Source organism: Protopterus annectens, chromosome 12.part0 (assembly GCF_019279795.1).
Source record: "Protopterus annectens isolate FY-2018-M chromosome 12.part0, PAN1.0, whole genome shotgun sequence".
In the NCBI taxonomy this organism is placed as follows: Eukaryota; Metazoa; Chordata; order Ceratodontiformes; family Protopteridae; genus Protopterus; species Protopterus annectens.
This window is the reverse complement of record NC_056746.1, coordinates 96,943,947-96,968,430: the sequence shown is the minus strand read 5'-3', so window position 1 is coordinate 96,968,430 and position 24,484 is coordinate 96,943,947. Positions and strand designations below refer to the sequence as shown.

Below are 24,484 nucleotides of genomic sequence, written 5' to 3'. Positions count from 1 at the left end.
CTGGCATGTCCTGGACTGGGTCCAGATGTGTGCAGCATCTAGCATGTCCTGGATCAGGTCCAGATGTGTGCAGCATCTAGCATTTCCTGGATTGGGTCAGGCTTTGTATACAATCATCTGACTTCCAAAGAAATAGTCCAGTGAAATGCATGCTGTAACACCTGGGTAGCTGCCAGATGCTGCCACATGAATGACACAGCATGACAGAAAAAGCTTGGGGTTTATGCTTCAGTACAGCTACTCTGATATGGTTACATGATCATGCACTGCATGTCTACTAAGAGTATGCCCCGGTTTCTTCAACAGGCACGTTAAGCATCTGGTTGGGTTTGTTTGTTCTGAGTTTTGTTTCCCACCCTCCCTCACTATTGGTATCCTGTTTTTATACTTGGTGGCTTTGCAGTTGCCCACTCCTACTGTGAATTTGATCTCAGACACTCCTCCCAGTCTAGTGTCATTATCTCGTTCTACCTAATCCAGGGAGAACATTTGAGAAGGCCAACCTGGTTAGCTTCTGCTCCTCCTTTCCCTTTTCCACTTTACAAAAAAAAAAATTTCTAAGCTCGTGTCTTGCCTTTCCTGTAAGTCGTCTAGTCCAGATACAGGTTTGCTGTATCCAGGACTGTTTGTAAGCTTCTGAGCCCCCAAGCCTTTCTGTGTTGGAGGGAAGCCTTCTAGCTTAATTTTGTTTCTTAGAATTAGCAAATTTTCTAGTTTCAGCACGCAAATCTGTTTCTTTGAGCTCAGCACTTGTTCAGAACTCACTGTAAGCACTAAATAAGCTACAAATTACTACAGCATTCAACTTTCCTCACTTGTCTAGAGGAAAACAGCTTTTAGTACTTAATAAATAAGCACCTATCCAGGCATGTCTAAGGGTCAGCTCCCGGTGTTTTCTCCTGTCTATCTGATGAATCTGGGCATTGTGGGGCAATGCAGCAATTGCCTCATGTACACAGACAACCCTCTCCTCCTACCACCCAACACTACAGCCTGTGAGACATGCACTTATATAGCCAAACTGGAAGCAAAGCTCTCTTCACCCAAGACTGGACTAGACAGTCAAGTGGAGAAGGTAAACACTTGCACCACACCACATAGTCCCTCAAAACGTACACCACCAAAACACACACATAGAAACACAAAACACACACCTACATTCACAGAGACTCTCAATAAAAATCTACCCAAGCAAGAGGGACCTCCAAAGGAGAAACGCAAGCAACCTACCCCGTTCAAGTTAAAGCCAGTATCTTCCTCGTATATACGTACCCTACTAAAAAAACTTAGGCCAACCACCCTAGCGGCTGACCACCTCCCTGCAGAATTCTTACAAATTGCATCTGATGTAATAGACTACCCAATATCCATCCTTATCAATAGAACAATAGCTGAGACGTATATCCCTACTATCTGGAAGATCTCTTATATCATTCCACTTCACAAAGGAGGTTCCTCCATGGAAATCTCAAATTATAGACCAATAGCTATCTTATCCCCAATAGCGAAAATCATGGAGAGATGCATCCACAAGCAACTTCTTCACTACCTAACTGTTAATCATCTCCTGTCCAACTCCCAACATGGCTTTCGCCCCCACCATAGTACAACTACCGCCTCCTTTCCTTTGTTGACTCCATCAATAACAACCGCAACAACAAACTTATATCCTCTGCCCTCTTTTGGACCTATCAAAAGCTTTTGATATGGTCAATCATCAGCTCCTCCTTAACACCCTTGAAGCCTTGCATCTGGACACACCAGCACTAAGTTGGTTTAAGACCTACCTCTCGGGTAGGCAACAAGCTGTCCTGTGGCAAAACTGTAAATCAGGACTACTCCCAATTTCCATAGGTGTACCTCAGGGCTCCATACTCGGTCCACTTCTGTTTTCCATCTACATAAACAACCTTAAATCAGTCATCCCTAAATCCACCTGCATACAATATGCCGACGACTCCACCCTAATCTGCTCTGACGTCTCCATCTTGAATCTCCAAACTATTACTCAACATTGTTTTTCTCAAATTGAAAAATGGTTCAACAACTTGAAACTCCTACTTAATCCAACTAAAACGAAACTACTACTATTCTTTCCCAATGCTTCCTCTTCCCAGGACAAAGAACCTCCAAACGCTAACAAAATAACCTTCCATGTTAAATCTAACAATGGGACTTATATAACCCCTGTCACCAGTACCAAACTACTTGGAGTAACCATTGATCACAAGCTTAAATTTGACCTGCACATTACTCAAACTATAAAGTCTGTTAACAAAAAATTAGGATCTATGTACAGAATTAAAAACTTCTTAACTCCTTCTACCAAATTAACTATTGCCCGCACCCATCTTCTCTCTCCCCTCCTCTACGCATCCCCAGTCCTCTCTTTCCTCAATAAACGTGAACTTAACATGCTCTCTCGTGCTTACAACCATATTGCTAGATTTATAACAGGTTCCCCTTATCGAACCCACCATTGTCTTAACTTGAGGACCCTTGGCTGGCTTGAACTGCCTAATCTCCTCAAACTTAACCAACTCACCGAGGCCTACAAAATAGTCAACCACCCTGATAAAACTCCATCACTATCCAGCATTCTGGCCCCTTACTCTAATCTAAATAGTCTTAGATCATCCAACAGTTCTCTTTATCCTTACCACTAAAGCTAAGAACTCAGGTGGGATGCCCTCTACGCTAACTCCATTGGGAAACCGTGGAACTCATTGCCAAACTACCTAAGACTCTCAACTTCACGCACCCAATTCAAAAACAACCTAAAAGAATATCTCATATCCCAATGGAGATGTCCTTGTCGTCCACCTGACTAACCTCATAGCTCATACCCTACTAGCCTCACTTCCTCCTAGCACGTTCTCCTATTTAGACCTCTATAATCTCTCACTTCAAAGCACAATTGAGGTTTTTTACCCTGATCTTGTCTATTTACACCTCAAGTGAAACTAATACCATGCTTAAACTACAGCATGTACTTTAATCAATATTTGTATCACTATTTGAGTGTCTATTCTCTAACATGTATAAATTTTTGTTTGTTTGTTTGTTTGGAGCTTTTCTCCTCGGGCCTCTACTGAAAATGGATATGTATCCAGCTAGACTAGCCCGGTTAACAAATGTAAAATAAATAAAATAAAATAAATAAAAATAAATAAATAAACCTCCACCCCCCCAACACAAACCAAATGACACATAGCCCACAATCTCAGTGTGCCACTCAACCACAGCCCATAAGGCATAACAACGTACCCAACACTCTAGTCATAGGTGACTCTATAGTCAGGCACACTGATGTTCCACTCACCAGGCTAAAGAAGGAGAAAGTTACTGTCAGCTGCCTGTCGGGTGCCAGGATATGCCACATAACGCACGCACTCAGGTCACTCCACAACAAGTACAAATGTGACTCTGTCATTGTCCATGTTGGTGTGAATGACCTGAGACATACCTCCCTGGACTACATGAAAAGAGATATGGAGAATCTGTCTGATCTTGTAGCCCAGGCAGGTATGACCCTAGCCCTGAGTAGCATCCTGCCATCACCCAGAATGATACCACAGTACAAGGACAAAATGATTGACTTCAACAATTGGCTAAGCTTCTGGTGTCATTCTAAAGGGATCCAGTATCTGTCTGCCTGGGATGACATAATCAACAAACCATGATGCTTTGCCAGAGATGGCCTGCACCTGTCACCCTTGGGATTCTGGATACTGGCTAAGGCTCTTGCCACCACTTTAGTGCATTTTTTAGTCAGGGTTCAAATGACAAATTCACCACCATAACAGGTACAAGCAAGCAAAATCTGAGGGTAATGCTACTCAATGCTAGAAGTCTAAACCTCAAAATGCACTCACTCGAGGCACTCCTTAAAATGGAGAACACTGACATCTGTGCAGTGACAGAGACCTGGTTCAAGGCTCCAGAGAGCACCCCTGTATTACCAGGCTATAATTCATACCACACCTTTCGGCCACCTAACCTGGACCAAAACACTAAAGGCAGAGGCTTGTCCATATTCATTAAGGAAAGTAGCATCTAGCATGTCCTGGATTGGGTCCAGTTGTGTGCAGCATCTAGCATATCCTGATTGGGTCCAGTTGTGTGCAGCATCTAGCATGTCCTGGATTGGGTCCAGTTGTGTGCAGCATCTAGCATATCCTGGATCGAGTCCAGTTGTGTGCAGCATCTAGCATGTCCTGGATTGGGTCCAGTTGTGTGCAGCATCTAGCATGACCTGGATCAGGTTCAGCTGTGTGCAGCATCTAGCATGTCCTGGATTGGGTCGAGCTGTGTGCAGCATCTAGCATGTCCTGGATTGGGTCGAGCTGTGTGCAGCATCTAGCATGTCCTGAATTGGGTCCAGCTGTGTGCAGCATCTAGCATGTCCTAGATTGGGTCCAGCTGTATGCAGAATCTGCCATGTCCTGGATTGGGTCCAGATGTGTGCAGCACCTAGCATGTCCTGGATCAGGTCCAGCTGTGTGCAGCATCTAGCATTTCCTTGATTGGGTCAAGCTTTGTATACAATCATCTGACTTCCAAAGAAATAGTCCAGTGAAATGCATGCTGTAACACCTGGGTAGCTGCCAGATGCTGCCACATGAATGACACAGCATGACAGAAAAAGCTTGGGGTTTATGATTCAGTACAGCTACTCTGATATGGTTACATGATCATGCACTGCATGTCTACCTAATCCAGAGAGAACATTTGAGAAGGCCAACCTGGTTAGCTTCTGCTCCTCCTTTCCCCTTTCCACTTTACAAAAAAAAAAAAATGTCTAAGCTTGTTTCCTGCCTTTCCTGTAAGTCGTCTAGTCCAGATACAGGTTTGCTGTATCCAGGACTGTTTGTAAGCTTCTGAGCCCCCAAGCCTTTCTGTGTTGGAGGGAAACCTTCTAGCTTAATTTTGTTTCTTAGAACTAGCCAGTTTTCTAGTTTCAGCACTCAAATCTGTTTCTTTGAGCTCAGCACTTGTTCAGAACTTATTGTAAGCACTAAATAAGCTACAAATTACTACAGCACTCAACTTTCCTCACTTGTCTAGTGGAAAACAGTTTTTAGTACTTAATAAATAAGCACCTATCCAGGCATGTCTAAGGGTCAGCTCCCGGTGTTTTCTCCTGTCTACCTGATGAATCTGGGCATCGTGGGGCAATGCAGCAATTGCCTCATGTACACAGACAACCCTCTCCTCCTACCACCCAACACTACAGCCTGTGAGAGATGCACTTATATAGCCAAACTGGAAGCAAAGCTCTCTTCACCCAAGACTGGACTAGACAGTCAAGAGGAAAAGGTAAACACTTGCACCACACTACACTCATCACATAGTCCCTCAAAGCGTACACCACCAAAACACACACACATAGAAACACAAAACACACACCTACATTCACAGAGGCTGTCAATAAAAATCTACCCAAGCAAGAGGGACCTCCAAAGGAGAAACGCAAGCAACCTCTACCCCCCCAACACAACCCAAATGACACATAGCCCACAATCTCAGTGTGCCACTCAACCACAGCCCATAAGGCATAACAACGTACCCAACACTCTAGTCATAGGTGACTCTATAGTCAGGCACACTGATGTTCCACTCACCAGGCTAAAGAAGGAGAAAGTTACTGTCAGCTGCCTGTCAGGTGCCAGGATCCGCCACATAACGCACGCACTCAGATCACTCCACAACAAGTATAAATGTGACTCTGTCATTGTCCATGTTGGTGTGAATGACCTGAGACATACCTCCCTGGACTACATGAAAAGAGACATGGAGAATCTGTCTGATCTTGTAGCCCAGGCAGGTATGACCCTAGCCCTTAGTAGCATCCTGCCATCACCCAGAATGATACCACAGTACAAGGACAAAATGATTGACTTCAACAATTTGCTAAGCTTCTGGTGTCATTCTAAAGGGATCCAGTATCTGTCTGCCTGGGATGACATAATCGACAAACCATGATGCTTTGCCAGAGGTGGCCTGCACCTGTCACCCTTGGGATTCTGGATACTGGCTAAGGCTCTTGCCACCACTATAGTGCATTTTTTAGTCAGGGTTCAAATGACAAATTCACCACCATAACAGGTACAAGCAAGCAAAATCTGAGGGTAATGCTACTCAATGCTAGAAGTCGAAACCTCAAAATGCACTCACTCGAGGCACTCCTTAAAATGGAGAACACTGACATCTGTGCAGTGACAGAGACCTGGTTCAAAGCTCCAGATAGCACCCCTGCATTACCAGGCTATAATTCATACCACACCTTTTGGCCTAACCTGGACTGAAACACTAAAGGCGGAGGCTTGTCCATATTCATTAAGGATATCCACACCTCCAGGCTAGTTGCTCAGCATAATGCATCTGAGATTATCCAAGTGCAACTAATTCTGGGCAAGACAGCAATACAAATTGTAGCTTGCTACAGATCCCCCACCATGCCCCAGGATTCTCACTCCTCATTTCTTGATACACTGGAAAATATTAGGGTACAACCTAACACCCTAATAATGTGCGATTTCAACTACCCCACCATTAACTGGGAAAACTACTCATGTACCAACTCTTGTGCTCAACATTTTCTGGAATTCATAAATTCCAACACCTTGGATCTACTTATGCACACCCCCATCAGGGGCAGCAATATACTAGACCTGGTCATTACCAACATGGGCAACCAGTGTTCCACACCAGATGTCAATTCCTCGTTGGTGAGATCTGACCACAAGCTAATCACCCTAGACATCCACATCTCACCCCCACCCCCATTAGGGAAACCACCATAACAAATTTCTCCAAAGCCAACTTCATGCTTCTTAAGACAGAAGTGGCAAACTTCATGACACCCATGCTGACGGACAATAGAGGTACGACTACTGAATCCTATACAAATGCACTTTATAAGCACTTACACGAGTGGATGTATCGTGCAATCCCTAATAGAACCGAGATGCTATCCTCCAAAAAAAGGAAGCCAATCTGGTGGTCTCCTGCCATAAACAAACTCTACAACAGAAAAAAGAAACTGTTGCAAAAAAGAGTAAAATCTCATGATTGGAGGAACTCCCTGGTTAGCCTCAGCAGGAAGCTGAGATCCCTCATAAAATCCTCCAAAGCTAGTTACAAAAACAAAATCACCAATGATTCTAAAGACAACCACAAAGCATTCTATAGCTATGTCAAGAATCTCAATGGCAACACTCAGATCTGCTCTGAGTTACATCACAATGGCACTAAATATACAGAACTAACTGATATTGCCAACATCCTGGCAGATAGGTTCAGTGCTAACTTTACCCCTCTCTCACCCCCTAAAGGGCCCATTTCTATACCGAAAGAATGCAAAGTTCCTGTAATCATGGCTGCACAGTAAAAAACACACTCTCCAAAGCCAAGAACACAGCATCCATGGGACCTGACAACATCCCAGGCTGTGTTCTACACAAGCTACAGAATGAACTGGCACCCCACCTAAGTACCATGTTCAGTCATAGCCTCACCTCAGGCTTTGTGCCCACTGAATGGTGCACAGCAACAGTTATCCCATTCCACAAAGGGGTACCCACCATGGACCCTGGGAACTACCACCCCATTAGCCTGATGAGCTTGGTCTGCAAGGCTATGGAACATATCATCATGGAACTTATAAACAATGACAATGGTAATCTTCAAACTCTGGACCCTACCCAGTTTGGGTTTGTAAAAGGCAGATCATGTCTCCTAAACCTGATAGATTTCTTTGACTTGGTCACCAAAGCCATAGATGAGGGTAAGGTGGTTCACACAGCCTATCTAGATCTCGCCAAGGCTTTCAACACCATCCCCCACTCTGGAATTATAGATAAACTCACTGAACTAGGTATAAATCCCTATGTGACAAGATGGGTTGCCAACTGGCTCACTGACAGAACCCACACTGTGAAAGTAGCAGACTCTAAATCCAACTTCAGACCAATGACAAGTGGAGTACCACAGGGTTCAGTCCTGGGTCCTCTCTTGTTTGGTATCTACTTCTCTGAAGTACAGGCTAACACAGAAGGTCTTTGGCTAACAAAGTTCACAGATGACTGCAAACTAGGAGCCATAATCAAAACTCCTAATGATGTGGACATCCTACAAAAGGGCCTCACTGAGACAGATGCCTGCTGTCAAAGCCATGGCCTCAAGCTCAGTGCCAAAGAGTGCATTGTCATCCCTTTTGGTAAAAACTCTGTACCCATGAACTACCACATAGGTGGTAGTTTACTTAACACCGAAAGTGTGATAAGAGACCTTGGGACACAGGTGGACAGTAGTCTCTCCTTTGATAATCACATTGCCACAGTGGTCAGGAAATCCTTCTGCGTGGCATACCTCATCACAAAAGGTTTCTCATCCAGGAAAAAAGAGGTCATTGTTCCCCTCTACTCATCACTCATTAGACCCATTATAGAGTACAGCGCCCCTTTTGGTATGTACCTCACAAGACATCTGCAACAACTGGAGAGGCCACAGAAATGAGAATTACTGGCCTTAAACAGATGCCCTACGCAGACCGACTCAAAAAACTCCAGCTTTACTCTGTCGCATATCACCTACTCAGAGGTCATCTCTGCCTAACATACAAGGCTATGTCAAACCCAGAGCTGTTGGACATGCTCCACTTAATGAAATCCAAATCCCTTTGAGCTACATGCTCTAGGGACCTAAACCTTGTCACCACAATAAACAGAACATGCTGGAGGGATAGATTTCTGTCCCAGAGACTTCCCATACTCTGGAACAAACTACCTAGCTATATCAAACAAAGCTTCTCATTAGCACTCTTCAAGAAAAATCTTGATGATTGGATGGGATATAGGAAATTCACCTCAAGGATCACTTCTGTGGCTCTGCTTGACAGGGGCACAAGAAAATAATTTTCTTGGGTGGCGAAAGCCAGGGTACCATTTGGCTAGGCTTATATAGGCCCTAGGGCCAATAGCCTAGTACCTACCTATGAACCTATGTATGCTGAAGGTACATTATCCGTAAAGCTTAGGGAATGCATTGCATTCATTTTGCATGTATGTATACAATTCTAATTTATCGTATCATTAAATCACATGGGAGATGTCAAATAAAACATTATGGCTGTGTCTCTGATCATAACCAGTTGGATATCTGTTTGAGACATGGATGGTAAGAAATTCCCCTCAACACCTTATTAATTAAAAAAAAGGGTTAAATTATTTGATGGAAAATGACAGATGATTTAAATAGAGTAGTAAAGAGATTAAGGTTACTCTTACATGAAATTGTAAAAAGCATTAATAACAGATTATAAAAATACTTTTGACAATATCAAAACAACAACAAATAAATAAGTGGAGTATTGTTTTTTTCTTTATTTACTCAAAATGCTATAAATTATACAGACAGCTTCTATGGTTCCTTCTGAAGAACCTGTTAAACAGCTTAATGAGATTAAAAAGTAGCTTTATGATTAAATTTTGATTATTCAGTCATTTGAAAAAAAAGTACATGAAACCATTTGGTTAAGTAAAGAAAAAATATCACAATACATTATATGCAAATTTTGGATATTAATATGAAGTAGCTGTGAAAAATATTTATTTAAAATCATCAATGATATACGAATGTAAACAACATATTAAAATATTTAGAAATTGCATGTACAAATACCTGGAGATAAAGGCATTTCATTTCACATTATTCCCTATAGCATTTACACTTCAATTTATAGACTGTCCAATCTTTGAAAAAATGCTAAGCTTAAAAAAATGGAGTTTAATTTTTTAGAATAAAATGTTAAGAGACTGAAGTACTTAACACTAACATTTTAATGGGTAAATATGATTTTGATTTGGAAAACTGTCTTATAGTACAAATCAATAGTTCTTAATCTCTGCAGCTGACTGTGTTAAATATAATTAACATATTCACTCATTCTTGAGTTTGTAAACAATCTCAAAATAAATATAAATCTCAAAATAAATGTTGAGATAGAGAGATCGTATTTATCCAAAATATATAAAATAATTAAGAACTCAAAATCTCATAGCAAAGATAACAAGGGTTTATGATCTCCAAATTAGTAGCTTAACTTTAACTTCAGTAGATTAAAATGATTTTCATAGTCTCAAAATTGTTTTTATTCTTTATTTTGGAGATTAATCTCTTGGAAATATTTATATAGGCCATTTATCTCTACATGTAGAATTTAAATCATACAGAAAGGAAGATATTGGTTGTTGGAGATGTAAATTCTTAATCAAAGCAGATTGTCAGCACATGATTTATGATTGCCACATTCTGCTGTCTTTTTGGGAAAAAAATGTCTTCTATAAGCATTGTGGTCTGATCAATTCATAACGACTAAACTTTGGGTGTTTTTTAATACTCCATCTCCCATATGTTTCATAGTTTCATAGTTTCATAGTTTAGTACTAGGCTATCTGCCCTGGGGCATTTTACCTAGCCATGTGTGATATGCTGGCCTTCAGAAATAATTACAAAATGCACAGAATAAATCAGAATAATAATACTGTGCCTCTGTGTGCACACACATGTCAATTCCTACTTCTCTGGAGCTTATTAACAAAAGCTAAGAAAATGATTTCAAAGAATTTGAACAACAATGTTTTTATTTACAGAATTTATTAATACTGTTGCTGTTGTGTGTCATACAGAAATGCCTACTCAAGATGAAAACAAAACAACTTCAGAATATAATTGCTGGATAAGATTGAACTCATTAATAAAGAAATATTAATCTCTGATCTGTGATCAGTTTATGGCTGTTAAGTGAATTTTAGTAATGTATACAGCAAGAAATGATGTAGACACTTGGGTAAATAGTTATTTTATTGTGTTAAAGTATTTCTTCTTATATATAGAAAAATGTTAATAAAGTATTTGGGGAAAAAAAAGCAAATTCACCTTAAGAGCAGAGTTAAGCAAAGTTTGAGAGGTGAATCTTGATATCCATGTGTTTGTTATAAAGGAGCTCTAGTTGTTCCTATGTGCTACTAGTTACACAAAAAAAAAAACAATAGTGTGGGAGAGGAAAAGGTTTCACAGCTTGGAAAACTGTAAGACACTTATCACTGCCACACAGATAACAGCCAAAAGCTGGGTGTATTCCTGATGTGCTAACAGTTTTAAAATGTATTAAACACGTTGAACAGACTGTTTGTGTGGCAGTGAAAAGTATTTTACTGCTTTTATAAGCTGATTCATCTTCTTGCCATTGTTCTTTGTTGGCTGCTGTGTATGGTCTACTGCATTACTAAAGCATACTAACTCTGAGCTGTGCATAACAAAACTTGTTATACACCTGTTTGACATCAGAGAGCTGCATAACAAGCTTGTGTTTTCCTGATATCAGAGCATAATTAATGTGCTTCATGTGCTATGCTACCTTTGTATTTTCTGCTGTGTGTTGGCTGCTCAGCTGCAAGTGTGTTCTCAATGACAGTCTTCTGTGGACTGGTCTGTGTGAAGAAGGTATGGTAATGCAGGCACAGTAAGTATATATTTAACTGCCTGTCCTGATGCATACAATATCTATATATAGGTTCATAGGTTCATAGATAGGTACTAGGCTATCTGCCAGAAGGCATTTATAAGCCTAGCCAGAATGTGTTGGCTTTCGCTCCCCCCTTAGATTAGTTCCCTGTGCCTCTGTCCAGCAGAGCCACTGAAGTGATCCCCGGGGTAAACATTCTGTTTCCCATCCACTCATCAAGGTTTCTTTTGAAGAGTGCTAGCAAGGAGTTCTGCCTAATGTAGATTGGGATCTTGTTCCAAAGCATGGGAAGTCTCTGGGATAGGAATCTATCCCTCCAGCACGTCCTATTTATTGTTGTGGTGAGGTTTACATCCCTAGAGTGTGTGGCTCAAGGGTATAAGGTTTTCTTTAGGTAGCACATGTCCATCAATTCTGGGTTGGACATGGCCTTGTATGTCAGACAGAGATGACCTCTGAGTAGGTGGTATGTAACTGAGTACAGCTGGAATTTCTTCAGTTGAGCTGCATAGGGCATCTGTTTGAGGCCAGTGATCCTCTTGGTGAGGTACTTCTGTGGTCTTTCCAGCTGTTGCAGGTGTCTTGTAAGGTACATCCCAAATGGGGCATTGTACTCTATGATGGGTCTGATGAGTGATGAGTAGAGGGGCACAATGACCTCTTTTGATCTGGATGCAAACCCTTTTGTGATTAGGTGGGCCACGTAGAAGGATTTTCTAACCACTTTGGCAATGTGATTATCAAAGGTGAGATTACTATCTACTTGGGTCCCCAGATCCCTTATTACGTCTTCCATATTTAGGGGACTATCACCTATGTGGTAGTTTGTGGATACTTTGTTCTTTCCAAAGGGGATGACTATGCACTTTTTGGCATTTAGCTTGAGGCCATGATTTTGACACCAGGTATCTGTCTCATTGAGACCCTTTTGAAGGATGTCTGCATCAGCCAGAAAGTCAGTTATAGCCCCTAGTTTGCAGTCGTCTGTGAACTTGGTCAGCCATAGTCCTCCTGTGCTTGCCTGTACCTCTGAGAAGTATATGCTGAACAGGAGGGGTCCTAGGATTGAGCCCTGGGGAATGCCACTTGTAACCGGTTTAGAGTCGGACCTAGCTCCCACAACTCTCACCATGTGGGTTCTGTCCATGAGCCAGTTGGCAACCCATCTTGTGATGTAGGGGTTTATGTTCAGGCTGGTGAGCTTGTCAATAATACCAGAATAGGGAATGGTGTTGAAGGCCTTAGCAAGGTCTAGGTAGGCTGTGTGTACCACATTTCCCTTGTCTATAGCCTTGGTAACTGTCTCAAAGAAGGCCACCAGGTTTAGGAGGCATAATCTGCCCTTAACAAAGTCAAACTGGGTAGGGTCCAATGTTTGGAGGTTCCCAATGTCTCTGTTAATGAGTTCCATGATGATGCGCTCCATAGCTTTGCAGACCAAGCTAGTCAGGATAGTTCCCGGGGTTTGTTGTGGCTCTACCTTTGTGGAGCAGAATAACCATTGCTGTGCATACTCTATGGGTATGTAGCCTGTGGAGAGGCTGAGTTTGAACAGTGTGTTTAGGTGAGGGGTTAGTTCATCTTTGAGCTCATGTAGGATGCAGCCTGGGACACCGTCCGGTCCCATTGATGCTATGTTTTTGGCTTTGGAGAGGGCTGTTTTAACCTGAGTGTCTGTGATTTCAGGGACTCTACATTCTTCTGGTATGGTTATGGGCCTTTTTGGGTGTGAGAGGGGGGTGAAGTTTGCACTGAACCTGTCTGCCAGGATATTGGCAATATCGGTCGGTTCAGTGTGTTTTGTGCCATTCTGCACTAACTCCGAGCAGATCTGAGCATTGCCACTTAGATTCTTGACATAGCTAAAGAATGCCTTGTGGTTGTCTTTGGAGTCCTTGGAAAATTTTCTTTCAAAGCTTGCTTTGGATGATTTTATGAGGGAGAGTAGTTTCTTGCTGATACTGATCAGGGATGTCTTCTTTTCTTGGGATTTTACTCTTTTCTGTACTAGTTTCCTCCTTCTATTGTATAGCTTGTTTATGGCAGAAGTCCACCAGACTGGTTTCCTTTTCTTGGAGGAGTGAGTCTTGGTTTTGCTTGGGATGGCACGATCCATGCATTCTTTTAGGTACCTGTAGAATGCATTAGTAAAGGATTTTGCAGCTTGGACAGTGTTATCCTTCAGCATGGGGGCTTTGAAACTTTCCACCTCGGTCTTAAGTAACGCAAAGTTTGCTTTTGAAAAGTTTTTCATGGTGGTTTTCTTGTCTTGGCGTGGGGGTGCAATGTGGATATCCAAAGTGATTTGTTTATGGTCAAATCTAACCAGCGAGGGGTTGACCTCTGGTGTGGAACACCGGTCGCCCATGTTGGTGATGACCAGGTCCAATATGTTGTCACCTCTGGTGGGAGTGTTGACCAGCTGAACCAGGGTGTTTGAGTTTATAAATTCTAGGAAATGTTTGGCAAGGGAGTTAGTACTTGAGTAGTTCTCCCAGTTAATGTTTGGATAATTGAAATCACCGAATATTAGGGTGTTTGGTAGGACCTTTATGTTTCCCAGTGTTTCCAGAAACGTGGAATGGGAGTCCTGGGACATGGTGGGTGATCTGTAGAAAGCTACAATTTGAATTTCAGTTTTGTCTGTTGTTAGTTGCACATGGATGATCTCTGAAGCATCATGCTGTGCCACTAACCTGGAGGTGTGGGTATCCTTGATGACTATGGATATGCCCCCACCTTTTGTATTTCAGTTTGGGTTCTGTGGCCGAAATGTATAGTATGAGTTGTAGCCTGGTAGTGCTGGGGTGCTCTCTGGAGCCTTAAATCAGGTTTCTGTTACTGCACATATATCGATTTTCTCCATACTGAGGAGTGCCTCGAATGTGTGCATTTTGAGGTTTAGACTTCTGGAACTGAGTAGCATTACCCTCAGTTTTTTGTTACTTTGCTATTTACAGTGGTGGGTTTGTCTTTTGAGCCTTGCCTAAAAAGGCACTATGGGGGTGGCAATAGCCTTGGTCAGTATTCAAAAGCCTAAGGGTGACAGGTGCAAGCTGTCTCTAGCGAAGCAGCGTGGCTTGTTGAGCATGTCATCCCAGGCAGACAGACACTGGATCCCCTTTGAATGACACCAGAAACTTAGCCAATTGTTGAAATCAAGAATTTTTTCTTTATACCGTGGTGTCATTCTTGGTGAGGGCAGGATGCTACTCAGGGTCAGGGTCATACCGGCCTGGGCTACGTGATCAGAGAGCTCTTCCATGTCTCTTTTCATGTAGTCCAGGGAGGTACGGCTCAGGTCATTCACACCAACATGGACAATAACAGAGTCATGTTTGTACTTGTTCTGGAGTGACCTTAGTGCTTGTGTTATGTGGTGGATCCTGGCACCCGAGAGGCAGCTAACAGTAACCTTCTCCGTATTCAGCCTAGTGAGTGGGACATCAGTGTGCATGACTATAGACTCGCCTATTACTAGTATGTTGGGTATGTTATTTTGCCTTAAGGGCTGTGATTGCATGGCACACTGGTTTTGTGAAGTATGTGTTTCATGGTTTGTGTTGTGGGGTGGAGGTTGCTTGGATGTTTTCTTTGGAGGTCTCTATTGGTTTTGCAGATTTTTATTTAGAGCCCCTGAGTATGTTTTCATGTATTTATGTGTGTTTTTTGCCGGTGCTGGTTTAATGGGTCTATGTGAGACTGGTGGTGTGATGCAAGTATTTCCCTTCTCCTCTTGACTGTCTGATCCAGTCTTGGGTTGAGAGAGCTTAGCCTCCAGTTTGGCTGTATAATTGCATCTCTTGCATGTATTAGTGTTTGGTGGTAGGAGGAGGGGGTTGTCTGTATACATGAGGCAGTTGTAACATTGCCTCAAAATGCCCAGATTCACCAGTTGGACTGGAGAGTTCACCTGAAACTGCCCTTTGGACATGCCTGGATAGGTGCAGTGAACTGTTTTAAAGGATGGCTGGTAAGGTCGAATAGAGAGCCTTGTCCTTCTGTACAGTACAGGAGAGTCTAGTGCTAGGGTTTATAAGTGCTTGCTATAAGTTTTGAGCAAGTGCCGGGCTGAGAAATGAATGGCTTGAGTGCTTAAGTTGAAAGTTTGTCTAGTTCCAAGGGAAAAATTGAAGAGGAGACTTTGTGGAGCTGGGAATATTTTTACCCTAGCTAACCGGTGCTGCCCGGCGTGCAAAACCGGGTAAATATGGTATTTATAGCAGGGAAATGAAAGAGATAGAAATTAGCCCAAAATGGCCAATAAACTACTAATTCCTGGGCTGAAACCACTCCTCCAGGGACAGATAGGCTGCTCAAAGCTCCCCTCTCTCACAGGTTAACAGAGAACTTCCTTCTATCCAAGTAAGGTATGGGCAAACACAGAGATTTGTAACACAGCCCTGGATTCAGCACTAACCTGAAAACTGGACTATACTAGCTTAGAAAGGTGAGAAACAAGTATATATATATATTTTTTTTTTCAGAAAATAAAGCAGATACACTAAAAAAAACCACTTTAAATGTACAAGAAAGGATACCTATTGTTATATATCGCATATCAGAGTTGTAGTCAATGCCCCTAGTAATAAAGTAGGAAGAAACACAAATACAGTAAAAGCAGATGAATAAAGTGCAATTGATATATATATATATATATATATATATATATATATATATATATATATATATATATATAAAACAATAGAAAACAAACAAACTGGTTTAAACAAGTTACCCAATTAACCAGAAAAAAACCTCAGAATTGAGCACTGTTCCAGCAGTCTTCAATCAGACAAGTTCTAACTGCACACTCCTGCTACTAGGATACAGGGGAACCTTCTCGAAAAAAAGATGGCCTGGATCACTGCTCAAGTTATACAAACAAAGCTCGATTCAGCATGCCTGAATCTGGTCTATACTACAGCAACAAGGTGCACCAATTTCAAAAAGAAACAGTTCAAATAAGCAGGCACAATAAGCCTGTGACCACAAATTCCCAGCTCAGAACGGCAGAATCCAGCCTCTCCTCCCACAAGAGTGCAGACCACAAACCTTCTTAATGTAGAATAACTGGCCTGAAGCCCAAGTGCTTAAGTCAGAACTAATACAATTTTAGAATAGTAGACACTGGGCCTTCAATCAGGAATTCCCAGCTTAGAAGGATGTAAGCTACCTGTCCTACCACAACAGTGTAGACCACAAATCTTCTTAATGTAAAACAGCCTGTATGAAGCCCAAGTGCTTAAAACAAAAGACTTAGAATAACAGGTACAATTTAATCAGGCTACTATCAAGCAGTAATAAATGCAGCAGAATAAATAAAATTGAGTACTTTTAAGAAAAGCAAAATAAAGTAGGAGGAAAGACAAATACAGTAAAATCAGATGAATAAAAGTGCAAATGTTTTTAAGTGCAAGGAGAGAGGAAGGAAGAACCTAAGTGGGATGGCCTTCTCAAATCATCTCTCTTTATTAAGTAGAGGGAACACTAGACTCAGAATATGATCTAACTGGACTTGGTTAAGTGAGCAAATGAGATGGACCCAGGAGGAGTGTTCTAATACAGACTTACAGGAGGGGGCGGGCAATTCCAGAGCCACCAACACTAATACCAACACAGGAACAGGGAAGGAGGGTGGGGAACTAACTGCAGAGAGACACACAGTACACTTTTCAGAAACAAACAATTAGGAAATGGAAAAAAAATGAAAATACAGTAATTTTAAAACTGCAAGTTTGTACTTAACAGAATACTAAAATACAGTACTGCAAGTTTTACTTAACTTCAGCTTCTAATGCAGATGTTTGTAGCCAAGCAAGTCTCTCAGGAGTTGAGCATAAATATGTGCACTTGATACTACAATCAACAGGCAACTGTGGTGCTTGTGAGATGCGAACATTCCTGTTATCAGTGGTCTGATACTATGCTGTTAGAGGCGGTCTATTACTATCTGTTCTGCAGTGCAATATGAGACATTTGTGACTATCTGTAGTGGAGGTGCTCTTGGAACATGTCCAGTCCCAGTTCCATAGCTGTGTGATGCTCTGCAGTTCAGCCATTCTTTGAATGCCACTTAGGGGGGGGGGGAGTCGATGACTCACGTGAGGTTCTACACTCTGATCTGCACTTTTCACCAAGTTCCTGCCCTACCTATCAGTCTGTCATTATAAGTCCCGCCCACAAAGTCACTTGCAGAAAGAATGCAGTAAAGGTCTTGTATTACCAGGTAAACATTTTTTTCAGTAAAATCTTTGGGATGGTGCTGTGCCTTCCTAGACTCAGGGCAGAGAATTCATATAACTTAGTAGGGGATTTATTTATTTATCATTTGTTGACTGGGAAAGTCTGACTAGGACAGAGCATATTTTTAGAGGAGGCCCAGGGAGAAATACTCCAGACACATGTCTTTGGAATGGGGGAGGAAACTGGAGTATCCAGAGGAAACCTATGAGAACGAAGGGAGGACATGCAGACTCCGCACAGAAGGCACCCCAGCTGATAATCGAACTGGAGAACCTCTTGCTGTGAGGCAACAATGTTAACTGCTGTACCAGTGCGCTGCAGATGGTTATCCACCTTTCACTTCTGGAGTACAGCTAGTTAATATATTAATGAAAATGAGTGTGACATGAATCTGTTCATGCTCCTTGACATTTGAAAGCTTCCCTATTATCAACTAAGTTCCAGAAGATGCTAGCTGAATGGTTAAGTTTTGCTTTGTTCTGTTGTAGTGGTGAGTTTCTTGATATGCCTGTCTCAAACATATAGCAGGTTCATTATCATTGGAGACTTGTTCATAATCCTGGGTATGATTATGCAGTTACAATAAAATGTTCCAAGGCATGCATCAGTGAAGCTGCATCAACGTGAGCGGAACATGGCCTGGCACGATCCTGGTACTGCCTCGTTAGCATTCTTTTCCCAATGAGGCTGCACAATAGCAAAGTGGGAGGAACTGGATTTAAAGGTTATGAAGGGTTTATTAAAGCTTTCTTTTAAAAAGAAAAAAGCAGTGACGCATGCCTGATGAAGGCAGCTACTCCTCTGTGTTCGACAGCTGCCCTCACAGGAACATTACTTTTAAGTGTCGAACTCTGCCTGTCTTTACTTCTCCCGACAAGTTGCCTATACTTAACAGTCTGGGCTGGACAGTGACCTAAAAAGTGGTGAATTAAACATCCAGATTTTAATTATATTTGAATTTTCATTTTATCTGAGAAATTATTTTTCTGCTCTTTTGGTTAATGGTGTATGGAATGCCTATGTATTTCTGCTGCCATCTTATTTCTACAAAGCCCATATGCACCTTTTAATGTAACTGACTTCTAAATGAAAAAGGCCTTTATGGTCCATTCTACTAATGTAACATAAAAGTGAATTATGTTTATTCATAGTGTCTCACACTTTTTTTTTTGTTTCTTTTTCAGTAACACATAATGTCTGACATCTAAATGATGAGTACCACTTCGAAAGACACCACAGAGACAGAGAGCATTTCAGAGGAAGTGCAAGTTAAAGTAGAGGGACTGTACTCTAAAAGCAAAGAAATAGTGATACAGTTCAGCACTGCTGCGAAGAAGGGAGGATGTGAACGATACTGTGATGATACCATTGCGTTTTGTACTTCTAACGAAGATGATGCAGCAGCCGCTGCCTTATCAGAGGAAGCAGTATCATCTGAAGAAAACGCCTACCCACATGCATCTGAAGGGCCCTCGTTTCAAGAGCTGCACTTGCCTTCTTATTCAGTTTGTAAATCTGAGGATGATCCCCCCAGCTCTGATCAGCTTGTCCAAACTCCACAATTGAAGCCTCTAGTACAATCTGACAGTACGGCATCCAAGCCCTTAATTAACTTGGTTAAGTCCTTGTCTGCTGAAATTGAAGCTCGAGACATGCCCTCTCTTAGGCCTAAACCTTTGCTAAATTTGGTTAAATCTATTTCAACAGAACTCTCTCAGCAAGAGTCAGAAGTAATCCAGTCGAAGTCAGATTCAAAGCTAAACCTCCTCCTGTGGAAACAACTAACCCAGCCTAAAAATAAGAACAGTGACTCTAAGACTGCACCCTCATCCCCGAGTATTTCCCCTTCGGAAAATAAGGGGGGGTTATTTAAGGTTCAAGAAGTAGAAGCCAGACTAGAAGATACTAAAAGAAAATTGTCTGAGGCTATGCTGGAGCCCTTCAGTATGCTTAGTAAGATAATAGGAGAAGAACATTCTGGAACTCCAAAACATAAAGCAGCTCAGCCAAGTACTTATGTTACAGATTCACAAAATCTATCCAACAGTATCACTGGAGATGAGAGTTTTGAAATAAATACGACAACTACACAGGCTAGGTATATTAAAAGAGGTAATGCCAAACCATATCTTGGAGAAACTTTGAAAACAAAACAGCACAAGGACTCAGCATCATTTGGGTATGACGGTGATTTTAGTTCTAAAACTTCCCGATATGAAATCCATACTTATGAAGATATGATACAAGTGGTTGAAGTTGAAGAAAGAGAAGACACCAGGGAACAACAGCCATCTGTGTCTAATGAAGTAGCTTATCCGCTTCCATCTTGCCAGACTCTGCCATGTACAAACCTGCTTTGTTTCACACTGATGGCTTATGGTTATTTTATCTTACCATTACCAACATATATTGCGGGCGTGTGCCTCGGTCTTGCCTGTGGATTTATGCTGGCATTTCTGGTCATTATTTTGCTTTTATCGAGGCCTCCTCCATTATCTGTTAAGAAAAAACATGCAAATGAAAGGCTTCATTCAGATATTTTAATAAATGAGCCTAAGGAAACTGACATTATGCAGGTAACATTTTCTTCTGGAACAAAAAAGTGATTATGAAAAACAGAGAAACACTCCAAAGGTGTTTCTCAATAAACACTCATGAAATTGCTGTTAACTGGTAGTACACGTATGAATAAAAGAGGGCTTTGTTATAATTCAAAGCAATCTGTAATACGTGTTATCATTTCCAGCAGTTTCCAGTAAGAATGTTTTCATTTTACTAAATATATATATGTGTGTGTGTGTGTGTGTGTGTGTGTGTGTGTGTGTGTGTGTGCACGTGTGCATTTTTTTAAAGAAAAGCATTACTAGCAACAAGTAATATATTTGTTTTACAGCTACTGAAAACAATAGCCATGGATGCTATTTCAAAGTCTCCTTTCTTTTAATTGTTTGCATCTTAATCTCATAGTCACTAATTTAACATAATTTTGTATTTCTGGCAATGTAAGATATTTAGATCTTGACAAAGAATACACAGGTGGATGCTTAAAGGCTCAAGATGACTGTGACAATCCAGTTGTAAAGTATTTTCTTATCTGCTTAGTAGGGAAAAGTGTGTGTACTTGTGTGCATGTGGGTGCATGCATGTGTGTGTGTGTGTGTGTGTGTGTGTGTGTGTGTGTGTGTGTGTGTGTGTGTGTGTGTGTGTGTGTGTGTGGTTAGTGCACATTAATGAACATTTTAGGCTATGCCCAAGGGCTTTTACAAAGTATAGCATATCAATTTTGCTATTTACGCTTCATGAAAGTGTCATTATCTGCTATTGCAAAATGATTTATCCACTGTTCAAGAAGATGTAAGAAGACTTGTGCCTATTTGTACCTGCACAATAGGTATAATGTAACGGAATGTTGTTGAGAAATGTTCCATGCTATAGTTCATTACATGTAATCCATCACATTTTTCCTGTACTGCACTGGGACCAGCTGTGTATCATATTATGGCATATAGCTACTGACTGAGGGTCCAATAAAAGCAGAACTGTTTTCTCCTTGTGAGACATGAAGTCCTGTATTGTCAAAAGTGCATTTCTAGGTGCTGCTGTTGAAATTAATATACTGTGCTGCTCATGTATCCACTAGGCCTGCCAACATGATGCTGCTCATGTGTGTGCTAGGCCTGCTGACATGATGCTGCTCATGTGTGCACTAGGTCTGCCGACATGATGCTGCTCATGTGTGCGCTAGACCTACCGATATGATGCTGCTTGTGTGTCCACTAAACCTGCTGACATGATGCTGCTCATGTGTGCACTAGGCCTACCGACATGATGCTGCTCATGTGTGCGCTAGGCCTGCTGACATGATGCTGGTCATGTGTGTGCTAGGCCTGCCGGCATGATGCTGCTCATGTGTCCACTAGGCCTGCTGACATGATGCCGGTCATGTGTGTGCTAGGTCTGCTGGTATGATGCTGGTCATGTGTGCGCTGGGCCTGCTGACATGATGCTCCTCATGTGTGCACTAGGCCTGCCGACATGATGCGGCTCATGTGTCGGCTACGGGGGCTGACATGACGATGCTCATGTGTCCACTAGGCCTGCTGACATGATGCTGCTCATGTGTGCGCTAAGTCTGCTGACATGATGTTCCTCATATGTGCACTACGCCTGCCGACATGATGCTGCTCATGTGTCCGCTAGGCCTGCTGACATGATGCTGTTCATGTGTGTGCTAGGCCTGCTGACATGATGCTACTCATGTGTGCGCTAAGCCTGCTGACATGATGTTCCTCATGTGTGCACTAGGCCTCCCGACATGATGCTGCTCGTGTCCGCTAGGCCTGCTGACATGATGCTGTTCATGTGTATGCTAGGCCTGATGACATGATGCTGCTCATGTGTGCGCTAGGCCTGCTGACATGATGCTGCTCATGTGTGCGCTAGGCCTGCTGACATGATGCTGCTCATGTGTGCGCTAGGCCTCCTAACATGATGTTGCTAATGTGTGCGGTAGGTCTGTCAACATGATGCTGCTCATGTGTGCGCTAGGCCTGCTGACATGATGCTGGTCATGTGTGCACTAGGCCTGCTGACATGATGCTGGTCATGTGTATGCTAGGCCTGCTGACATGATGCTGCTCATGTGTGCGCTAGGCCTGCTGACATGATGCTGCTCATGTGTGCGCTAGGCCTGCTGACATGATGCTGCTCATGTGTGCACTAGGTCTGCCAACATGATGCTGCTCATGTGTGCACTAGGCCTGCTGACATGATGCTGGTCATGTGTGCGCTAGGTCTGCTGACATGATGTTGCTCATGTGAGTGCAAGGCCTGCTGACATGATGCTTCTCAAGTGTGCGCTAGGTCTGTTGACATGAATACAGGATTTATGCAACATGCATCTGTGGTGCTGAGTTTGCAGAATTTAAACTCAGTTGTAATGAACTGCATAATTAATTCAGTCATGAATTGCTAATTTTTTTACACTAGTATTACGCACAGTATAATTAATTCAGCACAGCACTGAAAGCACTATGCCAATCACTTGGGTATTGAATAGCATAGGAGGATGTAGGAATTTACACTGCACACATGAGCACTATTTCAGCATTACAGCATACAGAAAATAGTTTTAACACATGTGTGTGATCTATCTAGTCTTATTTTGTCTTTCCAGATTACCTTATTTCATGGTTTACTTATTTATGTTCCCTATCACCTCAAACACTCCTTGTCATCTGTTAAGGACTTATTTTTGTCAGGGAGAAATAGTATGAATACTTTGTCCCCTGTTTTAAACTTTGTGATGCTGCCATTTTTATTATATACTCTCTTTTGCGTATTGTGTACCCTTTTCATATGCTCTTAAACTAGTGGCATAATAGTTTTTAACTTGTCTTACAAGTTTATGAAGTGTGCTATCACACTTGTAAGCAATTTTTTTCTTCTTCCAAGTTTTCTTTGTTATGTCCACCAGTCTTGGGGATTTCTATAATATAGTAACTGAAATTAGGTAAATCTTTTGAAGCTTGGTGCAAAAATAGGGTAGAGAAGTAGCAGATCACACTTCTTAGTATATTTTCCTGTGGTGGTGTTCTTCAGTATAAATTTCAGTGTGCCTTAAAACACTGGCAAAGCTGGTGCACTAAACTTGACACAGGTGGATTTTCCTGGTCTAAGAGTATTTCTTTGGGAATCCTCAATCTGGTTATTGCATTGGCATTACCTTTTTGCAGAGCTGCTGCTTCAGGAAACTTAGTGACACAGTCAGTAATCACAAGCATGTAATGGTAGCCATTACTAGAGTTTACCAACGGACTTAAAATGTCTGTGACAATCCGCATGAATGGAACTTCAGTAATACGCATACTTATCAGCAGACTTCCAAGTCATCTTTTTACTTTTTATATTTTTGTTTTGTTTTATGTAATTTTTGCTCTTCACAGGACTCACCAGATGGCTCCTCCCCTGCACTCAGTAAGTTCATTTGTGCGCTTTCGTCTCACAAAACTCCAGCTTTACTCCATCGCATATCGCCTACTCAGAGGTGATTTTTGCTCCTCATTAACACTATTCAAGAAGAATCTTGATGATTGGATGGGTTATAGGAAATTCACCCAGAGATCACCTCTGTATCTCTGCTTGACAAGGGCACAGGAAAATAATTTTCTTGGGTGGCGAAAGCCAGGGTACCTTTTTGGCTAGGCTTGTATAGGCCCTAGGGTCAATAGCCTAGTACCTACCTATGAACCTGAGTGGGGAATGGTATCAAAGACCTTGACCAGGTTGAGGTATGCAATGCCTTACTCTCATCCACAGCCTTGGTGACTGCATCAAAGAAGTCAGGTTCAGCAAGCAGGATCTCACCTTGACAAAGCCAAACTGTGTGGGGTCAAGAGTTTGGAGATTGCCTATATCCTTGTTTATTAGGTCCATGATGATACGTTCCATAGCTTTGCATACCAGGCTTGTCAGGCTAATGGAGCGATAGTTCCCAGGGTCTGTAGTTGCTTCCCCTTTATGGAGTGGGATGACTGTAGCAAATGCTGTGCTACCGCCATGCATTTCACTGCCAAGTCCTGAACCCTGGACCCTGTGCACTACAGTCAGAGCAACAAACCACTACGCCAAATCAGCTGTTTTTTTTTTTTTTTGTTAGTTGACCCCCTAATTATACCATTGCCAACAACTGTCACTTTGGCCTTCCCT

General features: G+C 42.0%; 1 protein-coding gene across 1 annotated transcript in view; it reads left to right on the top strand.

Annotated features, from left to right (window-relative positions):
• The window catches only part of LOC122816372 (testis-expressed protein 2-like), a 434,050-nt gene that overhangs the window by 102,606 nt on the left and 306,960 nt on the right, over window positions 1–24,484 (top strand). The window contains exon 2 of the mRNA XM_044089116.1: window positions 18,961–20,352. Coding sequence (XP_043945051.1) covers window positions 18,985–20,352 — 1,368 coding nt within the window. The 5' untranslated portion in view covers window positions 18,961–18,984. The remainder of the gene's footprint in view (window positions 1–18,960; window positions 20,353–24,484) is intronic.